Source organism: Sparus aurata, chromosome 19, assembly GCF_900880675.1.
Source record: "Sparus aurata chromosome 19, fSpaAur1.1, whole genome shotgun sequence".
Classification (NCBI taxonomy): Eukaryota; Metazoa; Chordata; class Actinopteri; order Spariformes; family Sparidae; genus Sparus; species Sparus aurata.
Window position 1 is genome coordinate 17,900,572 of NC_044205.1, and position 21,161 is coordinate 17,921,732.

Genomic DNA, 21,161 nt, shown 5'->3' on the forward strand with positions numbered 1-21,161 from the left:
AAGACAAGATGATGGAGATTTTAATGAAGATTTAAGAACGTTAACCATTCTCTTTGTGTCTTTGTGTCCTTGCAGGCTACTCGCGCAACATTGACAGCTCACTGTTCATCCCTGGGTGACTCTTTGAGGAAGGAAAATGAGCTGGCACTGATCATTGATGGTCAGACACTGAAATATGCACTGTCCTTCGAGCTCCGCCAGGCTTTCCTTGACTTGGCGTTGTCCTGCAAGGCTGTCATCTGCTGCCGGTAGGGAAAAGTCATTCATCACACATATATACATGCATAAGCAAACATTAGGTTTATTACAGAGTATCTGTACAGGTCTGGAATTCTGAATGCACAAAGCACAAAAATATTCAAAGTTAGTGATTTACATTGTTAGTGCTTTATTTGTCTTGAGATTTCAGCTTACAATCAGCTTCTCACGTACAGAAAATGGTGGCAAGATATACTGTAAATCAAAATTAGTCTGCGTTGCAACTAATGGAATAATTATGTTCTCCAGTATGAATTCCCTTCTGTTAAAACATGGCATGGAAAATACTTGGTGACCATAAAAGGAGTATGAAAGGAGAAAATCCTAAAAAAGCACACACAGATTAGAGAAAAAGTGAGTGTGGACAGTCTTTTGACCAAAAACTGCAACAAATCAGTCTGCAACAATGTCTAGACAATCTCTGGAATTTCAATTTGTCAAAATGACAAGCATCCTGTGTTGAATAAAAAAAACCAAAAACAATTACAAATTCACTGCATCACTGTACTATTGTGGGAAAACCTCCATGTATGAAGAGAGACAGATAGGTTGTCAGCACACTGAAATTTGAACAGTCAGCTGCTGCTGCTTTTTTCCTGCACATGTACGTTTTGCCCACAAATTGCTTTCCTCGGGTAAAGGTGAGGATATGAGGTGTGATGACACATTAGACATCAACTGTGAAATTAATCCTGATTAGTGTAAAACGTTGGCAGGAGGTGGTGGGTGAGAAAGCGTATCATTGTGGTTTAAATCCCCAAACTACTCCTTTAATTAAGCAAGCCATGCACCAACTGGAGATACCACATAATCACAGACAGATAAATTCTCTCTCTGTTGTGTGCATGGTAAAGTGTGTCAGTGTGTGTGTTCGTGCACAGGCCTGTATACCTGCGTCTGTGTGTTCGTAAAGGTTGTCGGTTGCCTACGGTCAGCAAAGGAGCAAGGATGATAAAAGCCTGTTAGGAGTAATGTAATACAGTGCTCTGGATGGAAATGTCAGAGCCATGACTCACTTACTGCTGGTACCCCTGGAATTGGCACCAACACACACACACACACACACATACACACACTCACACTCACACAGTCATAGCCATTATACATTTCCATTCATACAAAGTGCACTTTGTTCATACAATGTTTACTGCATGTTCCCTTCTTTGGTCTTGCTCCACTCCACAGCAGCTGTGATGTTTAACAAAAGAGTTTCCACTCGTCCTTTTGTCTGTGTGTGTGTGTGTGTGTGTGTGCATGCGTGTGCGTGCGTGTGTGTGTGCATGTACGCGCGCAGCCAGGAGGGAAGTAATTGACTCTCTCTTGCATATCCAGGCCATATCCGGACTCAGGTCTCACAGGCCTTGCAAACAGCCTCCAGCTTCCTCTCCTCTCTCCTTCACTCCATCCCTCTCTCCTTCCCCACTCCCTCCTCTCCTCGGTATCTCTATTGCTAACCTGGTGAGGGCTGGGTATCGAACATCGATGATTTAATTGGCAAGGCCAAAATGTGTCCTTAGAAACAAAAATTGAAAACATGAACAGTATTGAAGTTGGCATTTAATGTCTTGGTCTAGATAGATAGATAGAATTACTTTAATGATCCCAGACTGGGAAATTATTAAATAAAATAAAATAAATAAATTATGTCTATTCATAGTTCCTGGTTTAAATCGAATTTAAACCAGTTTAAGATAATGTGCAAAAGAGCAAACTTTTCAGGTAATTGAGTTTAAAGGAGCAGAAATATGTGGAGTTGTCATGGAAAGTCTTTTATAAGTTACATCGATGTCATCAGGGTCCATTTATCAAAACTCCATGTCCATGTACAGATCTTCTGTTCCTCTATGCGTGAGTATCTGAAGTTTGCTCTTTTGCACATGTTTCAAACCTTTTGCTTGATGTAGTTTGGTGAGTGCAGCTCTAGATTTACCTGGTAAGCATGACACGTTTTTGGGGGGATTTGCCAGTTTTCGTACTGAATGAGTGTTTAGTTCTCAAAGAAATGAGGGGGAAATCTTACAGACTCTGGTAGATATTTGTATTTTGTGCTGTAGGTCAGTAGCTCACAACATGTTGGGTCTGTGAACCTTTAATTCTAAACATTGTCTCATTTCAAGCTACATTCAGGAGTTCTAGACACTTCAACCAAAGAGTTTAGCTGCTCTTTAATTCGAATAACTACAAGAGTCCCTCTCAGATAAAACTATCCTGGATTAAAAAAAAACAAAAAACAAAAGATCAGCGAAGTTACAGAATTAGTTTTTGTTCTATCCGTCACCTGTAATCATCTCCTGATGACTTGGGAGGTCCCGGAGGTCCTGAATTGCCGCTGTACGTGATTCCTGTTGTGAGTATGTGTCTGCTCATCCAGGGCACGACAGTGTTAATAAGGTGCCTATACATAATGAGCTTTAACTTTAAAGTAAAGAGGTGCCTCTGAGATAATGTCTCACCTGCTGTGTATGTGTATGTGTGTGTGTGTGTGTGTGTGTGTGTGTGTGTGTGTGTGTGTGTGTGATGTTTCACAGTTTGGGAATGTGTGTCTCAGGGGCGGCAGAGTCGGCGTGCACTCGTACGCATGGCTTCCTGACTTCACTGCGCGTTTGTTTATCGGAGGACTTAGCGGCTGCTTATTTTCTGCTCAGTTCCACCGTGGAGAGCACTGGGAGCCTTTCATCTCTCCAACGCCACTTTACACAATCCCAGACTCTGTTAGCTGTGTTTAGAGGAAAGGTAGAGTGAGACAGGGAGAGAGATAAAGGGAGATTTGTGATCAGAGGCCGAGAGACGTACAGATAGACACACTCACACACACTTCAGACGCAGGAACAGGAAAAACAAAGAGCAGAGGTTGATCCCATCCTTTAACAGCAACTACAGAGGCAAAGACTCTCTGAGGTTTTCCACTGGAAACATCCTCTGGGGTGTGTTGGAGGGGTGTGTGTGTGTGTTTCGGTGCATGTGTGTAAATTTGCGTGTTTTTGCACACTCATAAGTATGAATACTAAGCAGACCACCCGGCTTTGTGATTTCAGCTTGACCGCGACATGATTCTTTTTACATATTCATGGAAGATAGTCCATCTTTTATGACTCCAGGGCTGCAGCTGTGTGTGTGTGTTTGGTGTTTGTGTACGCGTGTATGTGCGTGCATGTGTGTCTGTGTGTGCGTTCATGCGTGTGTGTGTGTGCGTGTGTGTGTGAAGGGTCATATGTCTGTTCACGATTTAATTTTCTAATATCTTTATCAAAGCATTATACTGTATTCTGTTTGCATGTGATTGCTCATGCAGCTGCAGATAATTTAATTTTGTAATATCATTATCAGAGCGCTGACAAACAAAGTGGGAGTTTAGTGCAGGACCTTAAGAGTAAGGGCTGTAAACAAAACACACACACTCACAGAAGCAGTCGTTGTGAAACAGTCTTCATAGGAACGGTTTGAAGTATTGGACTGGATAATCCAGTGTTAACACTCAAATTACAATCACCCAATACATCACTGAGGCTCAGGTAATTACTAAATCACCTGGGAAAAGTTAAGTAAATATTTAATATCTGGATTTGGGTTAATCTCTGTTAATCCAGTAGGCAAGTGGCCTACTGTACCTCCAGATATCTTAGCTTTAATGTAATCTGTTTTTTGTCTCAGACTATAAATAAACCACTACAGTTGTAGAGTCATCTACTGTTGGAAAAATGACCTGCTTTGTTATACAAGTTCAATCTCAGTCCTGGTATCACTTTTCTCCCCTGTCTCCTCCTCTGTAGATATATTTGTTTTCACTGTAAAGGTTGCAGTAAGAACAGGACTCACTTAAGCTGTGCACATGTGAATGACAGGCAGTGGGAACGCCTCCTCATACAAAGCATGTTTTGAAAACAGGGATGCAGACAAATTCAAGCCTAGTCATTGGTTCCAGAATGCAGGTTTTGAGAACGTAAACACGGTGTGAGGGGTTGGATTATTCTCCCACAACCACCTCCTGAGATCCCTACCAGTAAAACGTGATCATTCCCTTATACACGTCTAAAAAAAAAAAACAACTATTATCCAGAGCCAAACTTTTAAATTAGATAGATAAAACATATTTTATTTTTTCCCCAAGGAGGCATTTTGCCTGGGTAGTAGAGCTGCATACAGCTACAATCAAGTTAAAGCACAACAAGTAACTGACAAGATGCAGTGCAGTGATATCCAAGACAGTGGTACCTGAACAAATGATAAGTTGCATAAACTAAAATAAAAAGATGTAAAATAATTTACACCTCTTAACCTCTTCTCTCACCGCTGCTTCACAAAATTAACACTGTGATCCATTAAAACCTCCAGAGCAGCTACTAAATGGACCTTGGGGTGCTGTTTCCACGATCAGAAAGGAACTGTCAAGATCAATTTTTGAACCAACATGGACAATAAGTCCTTTAAATGCTCAGAAAAAATTTGAACTCGTAAAAATGCCAGGACAACTGCACTGGCAAGCTCCCTCTGCTGCGGAAGACCATGTGATGTGATCAAAAGCCACTAACACGATTTTGTGGGGAGATTGTCAAGAATGAAACACTTCCAAACCACTCTGGTGGAGCCAAACAGAAAACCAATACAACAGAGGGTCGTGTTCTCATTTGTCTGCAGATACAGCACATGGCACCGTAAAATGAAAAAAGAAATATCCACAGTACTTCAGCAGAACACCTAACTATCGTCTCTCAGCGGCCCCGAGGGAAACGTCTGTAATCGAGCCTCCCTGGGTCCTTCATTGTCATTGAAGAGACAGAACCGGTTATGAACAGGAGGATCAGTGATACAGGTCAAGAGGGTGGAGTACCACTGCAAGCTCCCTGAACACGCACATACACACTCTCTCCGAGGCATAAGCACACACGTATATAAAAACATCAAACGTAAGCTACCCACGTCTTATTAGCAGAACAGTGAATCATTGTTTCCTAATACCCGGTGTAGAGCAGTAAACACAGTGTGTGTGTTTGCCAGCCTCTCATCCATCTCTTTAGTTTTCCCTTTCAACTGTTTCCCACCCTTTCAGGCTTTATATGTCTTTCCTAATTGCTGGCATCTTTGTGTTTTTCCCCCCCTCTATATCTAAAACAGTGTTGTTTTATCTTCCAGCCTCCCCTTCTCTAATTTCCGGCTTTCACAGACAGCTGTGTACACTCCAAGAATACAAATCCATCTTTCTCTTTGTACTGTTTCTGCAGAGTGTCTCCTCTGCAGAAGTCAGAGATTGTGGACATGGTGAAGAAACACGTGAAGGCCATCACACTCGCGATTGGCGACGGCGCAAACGACGTGGGCATGATTCAGACGGCTCACGTCGGAGTGGGGATCAGTGGCAACGAGGGCATGCAGGCCACCAACTCCTCCGACTACTCAATAGCACAGGTGGGATGCCGACATAACATGGAGACACGCTGCAGACAGCCTTGGAAAGGGTCACACAGATATATTACATGAACGTAGATAATGCATTCATGCCTGGTTGTCCAGCCTGTTAAAGTGTCCTGAGGCAAAACACATAATCTGTACCTGCTCAGTGTTGAGATGATCCTGATCTTTGACCTCCCTGGAGGGCCACGACTGAAAGGAGAATTCACTTACAGGGGTCACTCACGTATCATGTTTTTTTCAGTACAAACAACCGGCTCATCATGAGTGTTTATATTCTTACAATAAAAGAAAGTCCTTCTCGTGTTCCTTTTCTGTGACTGTCTTTTTGAAACTAATATGCAATTGGCAATTGTCTTGGTCTTTGTGACCAAAATTTTAACTTTTTTCTAATGAATCTGTTAATGCAGAGGTGAAAAGTGTGAGAGGAGAGGTACTGTTATGGTACAAAGTTAATTACCAGTTTTGAAAGTTGGTTTATCATTTTGTAATGAAGAAAAGCATTTTCTATTGGCTTATTTCTTCTCTGTTGTAAATAACTCTAAGTTATAAATCCCTGGATTTTGCCCCGTCGATCAGACAAAACAAGCTGTTTTGTCACTATAAGTGCTTTTACAGCAACTCTCGTCCCTATTAATCATCTGTGTGCCCCATAATGACAATTAACCGATAATGTTATGAGACTCCTCCTAATTACTGAGGAGTCATGTCTCTTCTCACACAAACGCGTTCTATCACTTTTGACGGTCTGTGTTGTTTATCTCTCAGCCTTTGGGGATCTTGCACAAGTTATCTGTATCAGTAAGCCTGCTCTCCCCTCATCTCTCTTGTCTCCCTGTCACATTCTTGATCTTCTCTCTGTTCGCCTTCCGTCTGGAAATTTATTTTTAAGGTTTTAGTTTGCATCCAAGCGTAGTTATAAATCTCAGTTTTCTCTGATTTTTTTTGTTTTCAGTTCTCTTACCTAGAGAAGTTGCTGTTGGTCCATGGGGCGTGGAGCTACAACCGTGTCACCAAGTGCATCCTCTACTGTTTCTATAAGAATGTGGTCCTCTACATTATAGAGGTAAGAGCTTCACCAACACACCCTCTCTGTTTCACACACACACACACACACACACACACACACACACACACACACAGAGTTACATTAACAGAGACGTTTTGCAGCTGTTTGTCGACATGGCTGACAGTGATGGACGAGGTGCCCTTCTGGTGTCTGCTTTCTGTCTCTTTTACACACACACACACACGCACAGAAAAAGCGTGTGTTTAGTTCAGCAGTGATGAGACCTTGGCTCCAAGGGTTGACAGCTTTGTGTGTGTGTGTGTATGTGTGTGGATGAAGGGGCACACTGCAGCCCTGGCCTGCCTATTATGATGGGTATTTGTCAGCTGTGCTCCACCCCCCTACACCCCTCTGTCTGACATTAAAGATGCCAGCAGGTGCACGTCCTCATGGGAGACGCCGCCTGTAGCCTACTGTCCCACTCACACCACCACTCTGTGCTTGTATGTGTGTAAATGTCTGCAATTCCATGATTATCTCACATGATTGGCTCCCTGCAGATCACTCTAGGCCAAAGGTTAGAGACTGTCTCTGTCCACTTGGTGGAGACAGAATAAGGGGGATGGGCGTGAGTGTGTGTTTATGTGTGTGTTTTTCTGACCTCACCCCTAGGCTGTATGCTCCACTGTATGCCCAGGAATGCCACAACTCCCACTAGCGGCCCCAAACATTTTCTCTATCTATACTCAGATCAGCCAGTGTCTGCTGTTTGTGTGTGTGTGTGTGTGTGTGTGTGGGTGTGTGGGTGTGTGCGTGTGCGTGCGTGTGTGTGTGTGTGTGTGTGTGTGTGTGTGTGTAAGAAGGTGTTAATGAAGGCTTCCCCTGGGCCAGAGTCACATTTAGACACTGTGTGTTTCAGTAAATTAACTTCTATAAAGTCAGAAAGCGGTTTCAGAGCTCAACCACAGCCTGCGTGAATGCATTTAAAACTTCTTGGCAGAAAACTTGATGGTGCTACAGGAAGTGCAGCTACTATATTAGCATATTTATATTTAAAATCAATGCAGTATTGCCAGATGAGTCATTATACTTTGGTGCAACATTGTTAAATAAACAGTTACTCTTTTAAATGCCACTAACGTCAGTGTTAAAGGTTTTTTTGAAAGCAGTGACCACAATTCCCATGAACCCTGGTGCTTGATGTGTTTTTTATTAGCGTATTCATTCATTCATTTTCTGTATTTTGTTCATATTTCTACTGCGGCCCTGAAGTGCAAATGTGCACTTCACACACCACAAAAGCAAATCTATAAAAACATCTACAATAGCAATTGACAAAACGTATATGAAAATCAGAAGAGCACAACTTTGAGAACACAGCAGTTCAGTCGTGTTTTGTTATTCTCTGTTGTGTTTTGCACTTTTACATTTCTATTGTTTAACCAGGTACAAGTCTGTTGAGACAAAATTCTCACCAAGGACCTCGTCAAAAGGGCAGCGTTACAATATTGTTACAATAATAAACACAAACAGAATAAACCAGCAAAGACAGCTTTCACACACTACTAAAAGAGAGCACACAATATCCATTTAAGGCGTATGAACATGTATGAGTTCCCAAAACTTGACGAAAGACCTTCATGTACAGGTGAAACACAGGTTGCAGGATTTCTGATTTTTTTTTTCCCAGCACCACGACAAAATGCTCCATTTTTACTGACATTTTCTGTCCATATAATTCTATAAACAGAGGCACAAATTTGGCCATCCCTCCCTGCTGTTTCCACTATCAGTACCTCCCTAAGGCAGATTTACCCTCCACTATTGTTCTTCTCATCCCCTCTCACCCCTCTCTTTGTGTCCCAGCTCTGGTTTGCCTTTGTCAACGGCTTCTCTGGCCAGATCCTTTTTGAGCGCTGGTGTATAGGCCTCTACAATGTGGTGAGTACCCGCCCTCCCTACCTCTGAAATTCTCTCATTCTTTTCCATTTCTCCACTCTCTCTCTCTCAGTCCCACCCCCTCCCCGTGGACGACCCTCACTGTCTACCTATCTCTCAATCAATCTCGCTTTACTTTGTCTTCTTATCACTGCTCTCTCTGAGTGCTACAGTCGTGTATGCATGTGTGTTCAAGAGTGTTTCTCCATGTGTTTCAGTGATTGCTGTGTGTGCTCATATGTCAGACTGCAAATGCCTTGAGGCTCCCCCAAACATTGTGGAATTCTTCTTAATGTAGACAGATATGAAGACTGATTGTCCAGCTGGTCGGAGTATATGTGTATATGTATGCACACTGCTTTCTCATCATGTGCTTTAATGACTGTATGTGTATCTTGTGTGTGTGATGCAGATATTTACTGCACTGCCTCCGTTCACTCTGGGGATATTTGACCGGCCGTGCAGCCAGCAGAACATGCTGCGTTTCCCACAGCTCTACCGAATCACCCAGAATGCCGAGGGCTTCAACACCAAGGTGCGCGCTCACACATTTACAGACGCACAAGAACAAACACATGCTCTGCATCATAAATCAAAGCTATGTCTATGACGTTTACGCTCTGCCCTCGACCTGTCGTGCATTGCGGCTTGTCTGTGGGATCGACGAGTGATGCCTGCTGTTTGTTTGGGACGCCAGCGAGTAAACAAGAGTGGCATGGAGGCTGGGATGTTTCCATGGTAGCCTCTTAATGAGATTCATAGGGCCAGAATAAGGAAGTCTTTCATTTTAGAGGGTACACCAGCAACCCAACCTACTGTATGTGTGTGAGTGAGTGTGTGGTAATGTGTGCGTGTGTGTGTACCGTACAGGAAGACGCTTTTGATGGCAAGAACACAGTGGAAGTTGTATGTCACTGTGAGGGATTGCTGTTTTTATGTGTGTGGGGGCTTATGTGTGCTTTGGCATTAGTTTGCACTGACTTGTTTTCCTCCTTTTTTCTGTCTCTCTCTCGCGCTCTCTCTGTCTTCCAGGTGTTTTGGGGTCACTGTATCAATGCACTGATTCATTCAATTATTCTCTTTTGGTTCCCACTTAAAATGTTAGAGCACGGTAAGTGACTTGCAGGAGCAGCTCATCTACATTTCCACTCTGCCAACTCTGGCTGGTAACACTCATGAATCATCTGAATGTATGTGTGTCCATAGACTCTCCCTTCAGTGACGGTAAAGGAAATGACTACCTGTTCGTCGGAAATATGGTCTACACAGTGAGTATCTTATTTTTATTGTGTCATTTGGCATGCACAATTGTTAATTTCTGTTGCACATGCAGAGTATTTGGGTACTCAGAGCTGTTACGAGACTCCAGTCAATCTGGTCCCGTCTAGCCAGTCTGACTCCTCTCCACATTCATCCATCTTTTCTCTCTGTTCACTTCTCCATCTCACACTCTGGCTATCATTTTACTCCCTACCGTCTCATGTGAATGTCAGTGGTGTTTATTTGTTGTGTTTGGGCTGTGGGGGTCTTGAGTATTTTTTTTACAGACATTGCTGAGTTTACTATATAACATTAATGTTTATTATCTCCACAGACGCCAGCAAACTAATCCTGTTTCTATGTTTTTTATTTGCCCCCCCTCCTCTCCCCTCTGTGTGTGTGTGTGTGTGTGTGTAGTATGTGGTAGTTACAGTATGTCTGAAAGCTGGAATGGAGACCACCGCTTGGACCAGGGTAGGAACAGTAACACACTCTAATATGCCACACCACATGTGCTGTATTTTACTCAGCCGTTGATAAATAAAGTGCAGAAGGGGGGTGGTTTCACATAACCTGGTCTAAATGCTTCATAGTCAGGAAAGACACGGGAAAAGATGTGGCTTACCTTGATCTCGTGGTGGAGGGTTTGAGGTTTCAACTCCAATTGCTTGCACCTCTTCTTCCAAGCAGTGCACATGTGGCTGCAATTTTTTTTCCATTGCTCCCGTTCACTATTTAAAACTTTTCCACTTGCAGGAAAAAAAAAAGTCCAGATGCTGATAACTTGACACTGTGGCCCTGTGGAGCTTCCTTGTAAACACTGAATTTCAGTGTTACACACCAAATCTCATTGTGTCTAATCTTAAATTCTAACAATTGTGTCAAGTGAAATAATAACAATAATAAATAAAACATTTGCAAAGGCATTTAAAAAGAAAAAAATATTTTAAGGATAAGTTCACCCAAAATTGAAAATTCAATTATCTACCCACCTACATGCCGGTGGAAAGTCGGGTGAAGTTTTGTAGTCCACAAAACATTTCTGAAGCTTCAAAGTAAAACAGCGTTGCAGCATTCTGCTGAAAGTGAGGTAGATGGGGACTTGTTTTAAAACATAAAAAGACATAATAAAGAACAAAACATAAAATGGCTCGTAATCTTTACTGTCAACTGTCTTCACTGTTGCTATAAGCTAAAAGTGTTACGAACTTGACCGCCCATCAAGGATGTCTTTTCAAATCAATCTGTGATTTTTAGACTCCCAGAGACTTTGATTACACTGGACAAGCTGAATAGAGCCACATTTTAACTTCTGTTGAATTTTCATTATGGGGTGAACTTATCCTTAACATCCAGAATTGTTTACATGCATTTTTTTACTGGATGCAGTCCTCTATTTCCCTGCATTTGCTGGTACATTGCAGCATATCTCGGTGTCACTCATGGCAAACAGATCAACGCAAAGAGGGTCCACTTATAGAAAAACAGCTTGATAGTGCTTCTAGGAAATGTTTAAGTGTTGAATTTGTTTTAAGAGGTGAAATTCTCAAAGGACGAATGAACGTCATCATTGCACGGACAAAGCATAGCAAAGGAGAAGAACAGATCAGAGATTACCATCTGTTAGATGAATAGTACACATAGAAACATAAGAGCGTAACAGATTTAATTTAACATAGTTAACTTAAAGCCCAGATGCCCTCATTTCTTTCAAAGAACGTTTTATTCGAGTCATGAGAAATGTGTTTTTACACTCCTTCATATGGTTACGGTGAAAGGTTGAAGTTATGTTGGCCATTCAGGACATATATCTAGGACAAACATCTAGGATGCAGTCACCACAATTGCTAGTATTGTAAGCATGTATGAAAATCCTGGTGTTTTTCAAAAACATACCTGATACTAGATACTGTATATGCCAGATGTCTTTGAGCTTTACCTTTGTAAAATACAGTAAAACAGTGATCAAAATCGTGTTTAAACAATGAAAAATAACAATCTGACCAAGTATTGGGTTCAAACAAAGTCAGCAGAGGTGGAAGAATTGATGTAGAATTTCGTACAGCAGTATCTCTGGCCCTGACGGTGACGTGATTTGGCTCCTTTCTACTGTTGGAGAGAGAGATTGGCAGGATGCACAGAGGGGCGCTGACACTTTTGTCCGTTCAGCTGTCCACACAACAGCCTGGCAGTAATGAAGCAGGGTCCCACTGGAATTCACACAGTGTCCCCTTACAGCAGATCACAGAGAGCGGGACGAAGACAGGGGAAAGAGGGAGGGAAAGGTTGTGTATATTCGGATGAGCTGTATGTAAACTATTCCACCTCATGCTGTCTCTCTTTCTGTCTCTTAATCTCCATCCTCTTCTGCAATCCCTCCCCTCTGCTCTCTTTTTTCCCTCTGTCTGTTTCTCCCCGTTGTAGTTTTCCCACTTGGCGGTATGGGGAAGCATGGTGCTCTGGATGGTCTTCTTCGCTGTCTACTCCGCCATCTGGCCCACCATCCCCATTGCCCCCGACATGCTGGGCCAGGCAAGTCGCTCTCCATAAACACGTGTCACTCATTTCAGTAACAGAGGGTTAAGGGGGTTAAAATAGCCCTCCCTTCTACATCTCTCTCCTGCAACTTCCATCACCCGCCCCTCCCTTGTTCTTGGTTGCTAATACGTGGCGCCTATGAGACTCTCCTCTTGGGTGTTCCTCGTCGACACTGCTGGAGCCCCGGGGGAGATTTATACCCCGGCAGCCCCTCTCACCAGGCTTCCTGCACCTGCTGCGTGTCACCCGAGCCACGGTCTTTTACTGCCCTCTGCGGAGGTGTTGACTCAAGAGGGTGGGCTGCTGCTGCTGGTGAGGAGAGCGAACGTGGGGACCCCTTGATTGAGAGACTCATTTTAGAGTTTGGGGATCAGGCGGGGGTGAGCTGAGGTACCCCACTGAGTGGGTAGAGAGTCTTAGGTGGGGAGGGGAATAGGGCCATCTAAACTCCCCTCAGCCCATTAATTCAATTTGTGTCAGAAATCAGGAATGCGGTCAAATATCTCTGCAGCTGCTCAGTCTAACTGGGGAAAGGTCGGAGACACCATCCCCTCAACCCTCCATCATCCCCCCTAACTACCCTATTACCTCTCTTATTTCCCCTGCTCCCACTATCTATATTTCCATCTGTCCATGGGGGACAGGATGGAAAAGAGCTGTGTATGTCTGCTCAGTATAAGTGTGTCTGTTTGAGTTTGTGCGCGTGAGAATTTAGTGTCCAGCTACGTGTGATTTGTGTTGATTGTAAAGTGATGGAGACGAACAGTCTGTTTCTATGGATATAACAAATCAGAGAAAATCATTTAGCATGCCTCCATCCTCAGAGTGTATAAAGACTGTGTGATATAATGTGTGTCCCGTGCAGTAAAAATGAACTGTGTTCCTCTGTGTGTGGATGTTTGTCACACGCAGAAAGACATACTGTGTGTGTCCTTGGTTGTGATTCCAGCTGCTGCAGAGGATATTTCCTAATGGTTTTCTGATTCATTTCCCCCGTTGCCTCCCCCTCTGGGAACCAAATTGTCTCTGTGTCTCTGGATCCAAACACAGGACACAGGAAACACATGATATGGGCAGTAAAGTAGTTGAAGTTAAGTATGTTACGGTGCATAAAGTGTTTATGACTATCGACTTAAAGGTTTATGCCGAGGCTTGTGAACTACCGCAGAGCTCTCGGAGTTAAGCAAAGAGGCGACATTGGGTAATGGATGGAAAATGGAGGGATTTACAGTAACAGGCGAGAACAAGCAACAGAACACACAGTTGCTAATCAAAGAAGGTTGTGAAAGAGTAAGATTGGAGGGAGCCAAAGGAGAAAGAGATGTGTAGGAGTAAGAGGCAAGCAGACAGACAGACCGACAAATTGAGACAGTGGTTAGAAGCTAGATTAATCCCTGGAGACAAACTGAGGACATGGGTCAAAGGTCAACGAGGCTGGCTGCAGCTGGACTGCAGAGTCAGGTAGTGGGGGATCTGTGGTTACTCACCAACATTTCTATCTTTTAGCATCAAAGGCGCATTGTATTTCAGCTGTGGGAATACTGTGTTGAGCCCAGTTTGTGGTGTGGGTACAGGGTGTGAGAAAGCTATAAAATATGCCTGGCTAACAACTCACATTTCTTAATGCTGTGAATGACTTTCAATGTGCTGTGTGGCACGTTTCTCCCTGCCGTCTCCACATATGTTCCTCTGCGCTCGTTGCAGAGAAAAATGACTTAATACTCAATTTGAATTAATGCACGAGCGAAATAAATGGAGCCTGTGTGTTGTCATTGCAGGCTGGCAAGGTGATGCAGTGCTGGTACTTCTGGCTGGGCCTGATCCTGGTGCCTACTGCGTGTTTACTCAAAGACTTTGCTTGGACTGCGTAAGTAGAACACATTTAATATAAATACTTGGGGTATCCATACAGAAACTATTTAACTTAACCAAAGCGTTTACATAACCCATAGTGAGTCTGTGTCAACACTTACGCACACTCCATGTTATGAATCACATGTGTCTGCAAAGTATAACATTTAGACGGTCCTTCGTGAGTCTGATGAGCTTCTTTCTGCTTTGCAGCATACGTCGCACTGTGAGGAAGTCCCTTCTGGAGGAGGTGCAGGAGTTGGAGGCTCGGGCTGTTGACCCAGGCGCTGCTGTACTTAGGGATGCCAGCGGCCGCAGGTATATAGACTGTTACAGAGCATCATGGGAAAAGCATTCATTCAGCCAATTTTATTTGTGTCATCAGTCAGTTTATTATGTGGATTTTTGTCGTATTTGTTTAATTATAGTATGACTGCGTTCACTCTTAAAGAATAATCAATTTTTAACTGTATAATTACTCCATTTTCAGAACAGATTCACTATAGAACTGCACTTATTGTAACGTTAACAACAACTGGCCATTTTAAACTTTTAAAAGGGAGTAGCTGTTGGATTTGGCTGCGTTAGATTATGTAGGTGTACCTCATTAAGTGGCCAAGGAGAATATGTCTCTCTCTGTGTGACGGTGTTTCTAACCCCCCGGCGGCACCGTCCACAGGGCCGAAGCCAAGGCTGAGGTCCCTCCGTAGCTGCAGAGCTGTCAGAGGTAGTTTCTGGGTTTGCACTGTCCCGCTGTGTGACCTGTGACCTCAAATGACCTGTGTGCCCCACTGCAAGCTGTGTTGGAGTGATCCTCGCTTGTTTTTTTCACTAACTGAGTTCACACCTCTCTCTGCTCATCTTTTTAATCACTCGTTCCCCGTTTGTCCTCAGTGTCATATTTCAATTGTATCTCTCTCCTTATCTCCATTCTTTCCGTTCCTCCATCTCTGGATTGGTTCATAGGTGGATCAATTTGAACTGCTGTACAGACCTGGTGTGTCTCAAGGATTTGTGTGTAGTGCTGATTTAGCCATGTGTATTTAGAGCTGTGTTAGAAACAGATGAATTGTTTAGATTTGGGGGAAATTTTTCTACGTTATAGAAATAGATAAGTAAGAAAGATTGTAGCGTTTCGGCTGTTAACAGTGGTTGAATTTAACAAAGTGCAGTATGTTAATGAAGGTTATCACCCATCCAGGTCATGATAGTGCTAAGTGCTGTATAGCAGGCAACTGTTTTTTTCTGGATTCAAGAAACTGAAAGAAGTCCAGTTGCGTACGATACAGCACTTAGAATTAACAAAGTACATTTACCCAAGTACAGTTTGGAGGTATTTGTTCTTTGTTTTACCATTTTTGCTGCTTTATAACATTGTTTCAGATGTAATTTTACTGTATAGGTTCAGATTTCAGAAACAAAACATGATCCACTGCTAAAATAAGATGTTTTAGTATTGTATTCAGAAAGGGTACTTCTGCATGATGAGTGCTTTTGATCCTCGAAGTGTTTCTGATGATTATACTATTTACTTTTTTACTTTGAAGAGTTTTGCATGGTGGTCTTAATAAGTACATTTTACAAAGGGAAGAGTACTTTCTTCAGCCTTACTTGCTAATAAGAGATTAGAGTTCTGACTCACTGCAATAAAGTGTCAGATGTGAGTGAGTCACCAACACAGACTGCTTTCTCAGTAGAGCTTGGTCGTTGAAAAGAGCTGGAAAAGTCTGGAGGTATGTTTTCAGATCAGGGAGGGAAGGGTGGGCCACCACACTGCTGCTGCCGCTCCTGACCCCTCCGCAGGGCCCCGTCCTGGACTGACCCTGCTTTAAACCCAGGAAAGCAGGACTCAATCCTGGGGCCCTGTCCATTTAGAATACGAGGAGCAAAGTAGCTGTGGGCAAAGATGCAGTGAAGCAAAATGGAAACGAGCACATCTGTGTTTGTAGTTGCTGGGGTAGGCATGGGAAAGGCCTGGAAAGGTAGCGTACAGGAGCATCTCAAGGGAAGAGTTCAAATGAGGCACATCCTTGGAACTTTTTCAATCAGAAGGTAGCCAGAAAGAAACGTTACAGAAAGAGAGAGGACAACTTGAGTCGTAGTGATGCATGAGCCTTTCATTTATTCGTCCAGCCACTATTTAGTCTTTTATCATTCGCTCAGCGCTGTCATCTATCTAACAGACATCATTTTTGTTGGCCAAAGACTTCTTGAGCAAACATCAGAGTCGCTCACTTTTTTGACAAAAACTCCAGTGAAGGTTCCCAACAGTCACATACAGTATTAAAAATGTCCTAACAGCCTGATCCAAATTTCAACCTTGGGATTGCTGGCTTTAGTCCATAACGTCTCTGGTGATTATCATAAGGGAAATAGAGGAACCCCTCTAGTGTCAATTTAATGCGCCGTTGGAAGATAAATGTATTCTCTCAAATAAAATTGGCAAAAAGTGACTTTTCTGACGCAATCTGTGATTCAGCTGTCCGACCATTTACATCCAACACCTCTGCCTAATGACTTTAATGGCTGTAATGATGGGGAGAAGACTGCAGAGAAGTACCAGACGACATGAGTATGTGTGTGTGCATGCATTTGTGCGCAATATCTGGAAAGGGCTTAGTTATTTTTGGTCACGGGAGGAGAGGGGCCGTGACGGCGTGTGGTCTCAGAACAGAGCGTCCAGTCTTCTTCTTGGAAAGCAGAGGCGAGGAGGAGAGAAGAGCAGTTGGGGGGCAGGGGAGTAGTTTACTGTGGATGTCCTGTTACCCTGCAGCCACTTTATGACTTTCTGTTGGGTTAAATTGGATGTCAGAAACAGTCAGTATCAAAACCACCTCCTACTAACACTCTGGTCTTAAATCCACTTTGCGAGCTCATTGATCTCTGTGTTTCTATGTCGATCCGTGAAGGAGAAATTTACTTTAGGCTTATATCCCTTAGTGGTTTTCTCAAGGACATCTGAAAGTTAATGGTCTCTCTTTAATCACCCTGCTGCCTTAAGCCCGTGGGTAGTTACAACATTATGTGTCAAAGAGCAGAACAACCTGCCAATGTTCATAACTGAAAAGAAAAAAGTGACAAAACCACTGATAAATATTTACACTGATTAAAAAAACATTCCCAGTAGCTACCCAGTGTTGTGTAGTTGTGTGAGTAGTTGAGATTCTCTCTTTAGTTACCTGTAACTGTGGAGTAACTGATGTTTCTTTCCTTTCTCTGCAGTCTAAACGAACGGGCCCATCTGCTGACAAGAGTCTTTAGGAAAACACCTTCAAGCGTAGGACGCTCAAACTCGGTGCAGCAGACTGTGTCACGTGAGTGCCCTGTCCAAACACACATACTGTAACATTTTAAAGACACTTACAAGTGTGAACCTGAAGAGTTGATTCAGTAAGCTGTGAATGGAAGAGAGAGAAATGTTTCAGTCTTTCTCCTGTTCCTCACATGATATCCAACAAAGTCTGTTAAGCTTCACAATCAGTGAATATTCTGCCAAGACGTAGACAAGGAGAAGAAAAACAGTTTTCTGAGCTCTGTTTTCTCTGGAGAGTCTGATTCGTCTCATTTGTTTGTTTGCTGACGGGCTTATTCAGGGCGTCATTTGAAAATCTGGCAAACAGAGAGGAAATAGAGAGATAGCAACAATATTCAGTGTTTCTAACCCAGAAGCAGCACATTTCCAAATTGATTTCCAGTACTTGGACATCATTTGGCCTGGAGCACATATACTGAGTGACCAGATGGATATAACAGTCCTGTAATGAATACCACCTTTGCGAAATGATTTGTGGCAGAACTGAAAGTAGATAAGTGAAGTCTTATTGTTTTTCTCCCTCTCTCTGCAGACGGCTATGCCTTCTCTCAGGAGGAGCACGGCGTGGTGTCCCAATCCCAGGTAGTGCGCTCCTACGACACCACCCGCCAACGCCCCAGCCTCTAGCCCCACCCCTGACCAAGGCATTCGGCTCACCGCAGTAACAGTTGTCAAGGCGACAGCGGAGACAGACTCACGTGACACCCTCACGCCGGGTGACCGACCCCTGCTGTGGCCTTACTTGGAACTATGACCTGACCCCTCGCCGGGGGTAGGGGTCACGGTCAGGCGTGGAGGCCGTCGCTGGCGCAAAAGGAGGACTGACTTGAGAGAAGGGTACCAGGCCGACTGTATGGAATAAACATTCTTCAAACTCACAAGAGCTGCACAAGCATGAGCAATCATATCCTCGCACAGACATGACAAGTCAAACTCAGAGACTGCTAACCATATCTGTATACCCCACAGACTGGGTTTGCTTCATGCCACTGTGTGTTTTATGTGTACGTGTGTGTGTGCGTTCGTGTGTGCGTGCGTGCATTCCAGTGCGTCTGTATCTGCCTGTGCATGTATGTCTGCACGCATTGGCGCTCCTGTGTTTGTGTGCATGTGTGTGTCAGCGCGTGTTTCGCTTTCCACAGGTCCCTCTCATCTCTCGCGTGAGGTGGTTTTAGCAAATCCGTCATCACATGCCGGTGCAGGATGGGGAGGGGACGTCAAAATAAACACACACACACAAACACACACACACACACGCGCGCGCGCTGGTGGATTCCTTCGAAAAAGGGAGGGAGGGAAGCTAAATAACCAAGGACCGCTGGAGCTCTCGTCCCCAGCTACAGCCCCGTCGCCTCACTGCCAAACACCACAGAGAAGCCACTGAGGCAAAACGCTCACGCCAAACTGGACCACCACCCTGCTACGCCGCTGGGACCTCCTCCTGCTTATTTCTTCCTTCCTATCCTCTCTGTAGCCTCCACGTCTCCCCCTCGACTTTGTTTTCTGACCACTCCTGTGATTCCTGATGCCTCCTGTCTAGCATCGTCAGCTCATATAGAAGCAGCAGTCCTGGCATTAGCGCTTCCTCCTTCAGTTCTGTTGGATTCCCACTCACTACTGGACTGTTTCTTTTCTCTCTCTTTTTTTTTTTTTTAATAAAGTGGACATTAATGTGTATGTGTTTATATATTTTTTTTTCCTCTTTCCATTAATGCCTGTTTTTGTACTCATATGTGGAGACATGTCTTATAGAGGGAATATTTTACTTGAACTAGTGCTAATAGGCATCCAAACCGAAGGGACCTGATTGAGACACTCGCCTGGATGATGGCGTTTTCTTGCTCTGGGATTTGTCTGAATGTAGAGTCCATTGTCTGCGTGCTCTGTGTTTAAGACAATCTGGTTCAGGAATGCAAGACTGAAAGGTCGAGAGAGGGGGTTTGTCCATCTGAGTCCTAATCATTAAATCTAATCAATCCATGGCCTGACTAAATGTCTCCGTCTCTTGATTACGAGCAGGATTTGGTTTACATTTTATGCTTAAAGGCGGATCAAAAAAAATTGATTTGTACATGTGATATGTGTGATTTCACACACCACCACCGTCAAACCTCTCCCACGCTCCCTCTTCAAGCTCAGGAGTCAGTTTAAACACACCATTAGCCGATTAATACCCCCCCCCCCCTTACACTGGAGTCCAACTAGAGATCCCTTTCCCACCCACCTTCCTGGATGCGGCCCAGACCAAACCGACTACAGCTGCTACAGTATGGAGAATCCATCGAGCGGGAGCCAGAGAGCCTTTTATACTTTCCAACCAGTCCCCGGTGACTCCCCAAATATCCCCGCTCAGCTTTCCACATCCCTGTAACCGAGTATTTGGAGGAGCCTGCCAAAACTGCACCCTCCACATATAGATTCAAACCATCCATTGTTGTGGCGTGTTGTTCCTCCTTCCTCTCTGCGAGTCGGGCGATGTGACAGGTATTCGTTTTGTCCTCGGTGGGTGGTAGTGCTGTCTGTAAATGGGCTGTAATTAGTGTTTAAGCGTGAGAGTGTTTGTGTTTGAAGGGGATTAAGAGTTTGAGACAGCTCTGTGTGCAAAAAAAAAAAACCCATTCAGCGCACATTTGTTTTTTTGTCAACCGAGTTTCCTAGTGTGTGTACGTAAATATCACTTACCTGGAGGAAAAAACAGACATGTGGGCTCGAGTGATTTGGTTTAAGTCTCAGTTCAGTCTTTTTTTTTCTTTTTTTTTTTATGGCAAGTCAAGTCAAGTCGAGTCTTAAGTTAAGTCGCCTTTTCCCAACCAAAAATACTGCAGAGGAGAAAAAACAGGGATAAAGACAAATGTATCTGTCCTAGGGGCACTATGCCATTTTAGAAGAAAACATTCAAACTGATAATTGATACCAGTAACATAATGTTTATTTGGTTTGTTTTGTAAAAATGAATTAGTCAATTAAGATCTTTCTCTTCTGATGAAAAGTTCTTCCCCAAAACAACATAGTGCACCTTTAAAAAATGACAATGAATGAAACTTGTGTATTGAACTCAAGTCAACAGTCTTCAACATCCAACACCAAGTCGAGTCTCAAGTCATTTGTTTTTCTGTCGAGTCGAGTTGCGTCAAAAGCCATCAAAGCAGTCTCTCAAGTCGAACCGAGTCCACGTCTCAACAGTAACCTCTGAAAACCTCCTCCCTCCGGTGGTCCAAAGCTCCTGTGTGAGCGCAGTAAACACCAATGCTCAATGGAGAATAATGGGTTGTCAAATGTGTTTTATCTTGAAATGCAGCCTGATTGTCCGTCCACCACTGATCTGTAGGCCTGTCGCCTCTTCAGTAAGCAGTGAAATTCAGATTAGTCAGATTCCCTTACGTTCGCACCACTTGCAACCAGGAACACATGCAGCACCACGTTTGAGCGTCCCGCCCTGAGCGTGACATCAGAGGAAAATGGCAGCCATGTGTGATTCAGTCTACGGATTTATCAGGCGGCCAGTTCTTACATTCTTAAAGCGCGAGTCATTGCTTGTTATACATGTATGACAGCAGAAGGCGATACGATTCCAGCGCACATAAGCTC

General features: G+C 43.7%; 1 protein-coding gene across 8 annotated transcripts in view; it reads left to right on the top strand.

The window, feature by feature from the left end:
* Positions 1-19,561, top strand: part of atp8a2 (ATPase phospholipid transporting 8A2) — a 47,662-nt gene extending 28,101 nt beyond the window's left edge. For all 8 annotated transcript variants that reach the window (XM_030399087.1, XM_030399089.1, XM_030399088.1 and 5 more), the window contains 13 exons: positions 76-248; positions 5,478-5,661; positions 6,620-6,730; positions 8,540-8,614; positions 9,024-9,146; positions 9,644-9,722; positions 9,818-9,879; positions 10,289-10,345; positions 12,296-12,403; positions 14,188-14,276; positions 14,474-14,578; positions 17,483-17,574; positions 18,106-19,561. In XM_030399087.1, coding sequence (XP_030254947.1) covers positions 76-248; positions 5,478-5,661; positions 6,620-6,730; positions 8,540-8,614; positions 9,024-9,146; positions 9,644-9,722; positions 9,818-9,879; positions 10,289-10,345; positions 12,296-12,403; positions 14,188-14,276; positions 14,474-14,578; positions 17,483-17,574; positions 18,106-18,200 — 1,353 coding nt within the window. In that variant the 3' untranslated portion in view covers positions 18,201-19,561. The remainder of the gene's footprint in view (positions 1-75; positions 249-5,477; positions 5,662-6,619; positions 6,731-8,539; positions 8,615-9,023; positions 9,147-9,643; positions 9,723-9,817; positions 9,880-10,288; positions 10,346-12,295; positions 12,404-14,187; positions 14,277-14,473; positions 14,579-17,482; positions 17,575-18,105) is intronic.
* The last annotated feature ends 1,600 nt before the right edge of the window (positions 19,562-21,161 follow it).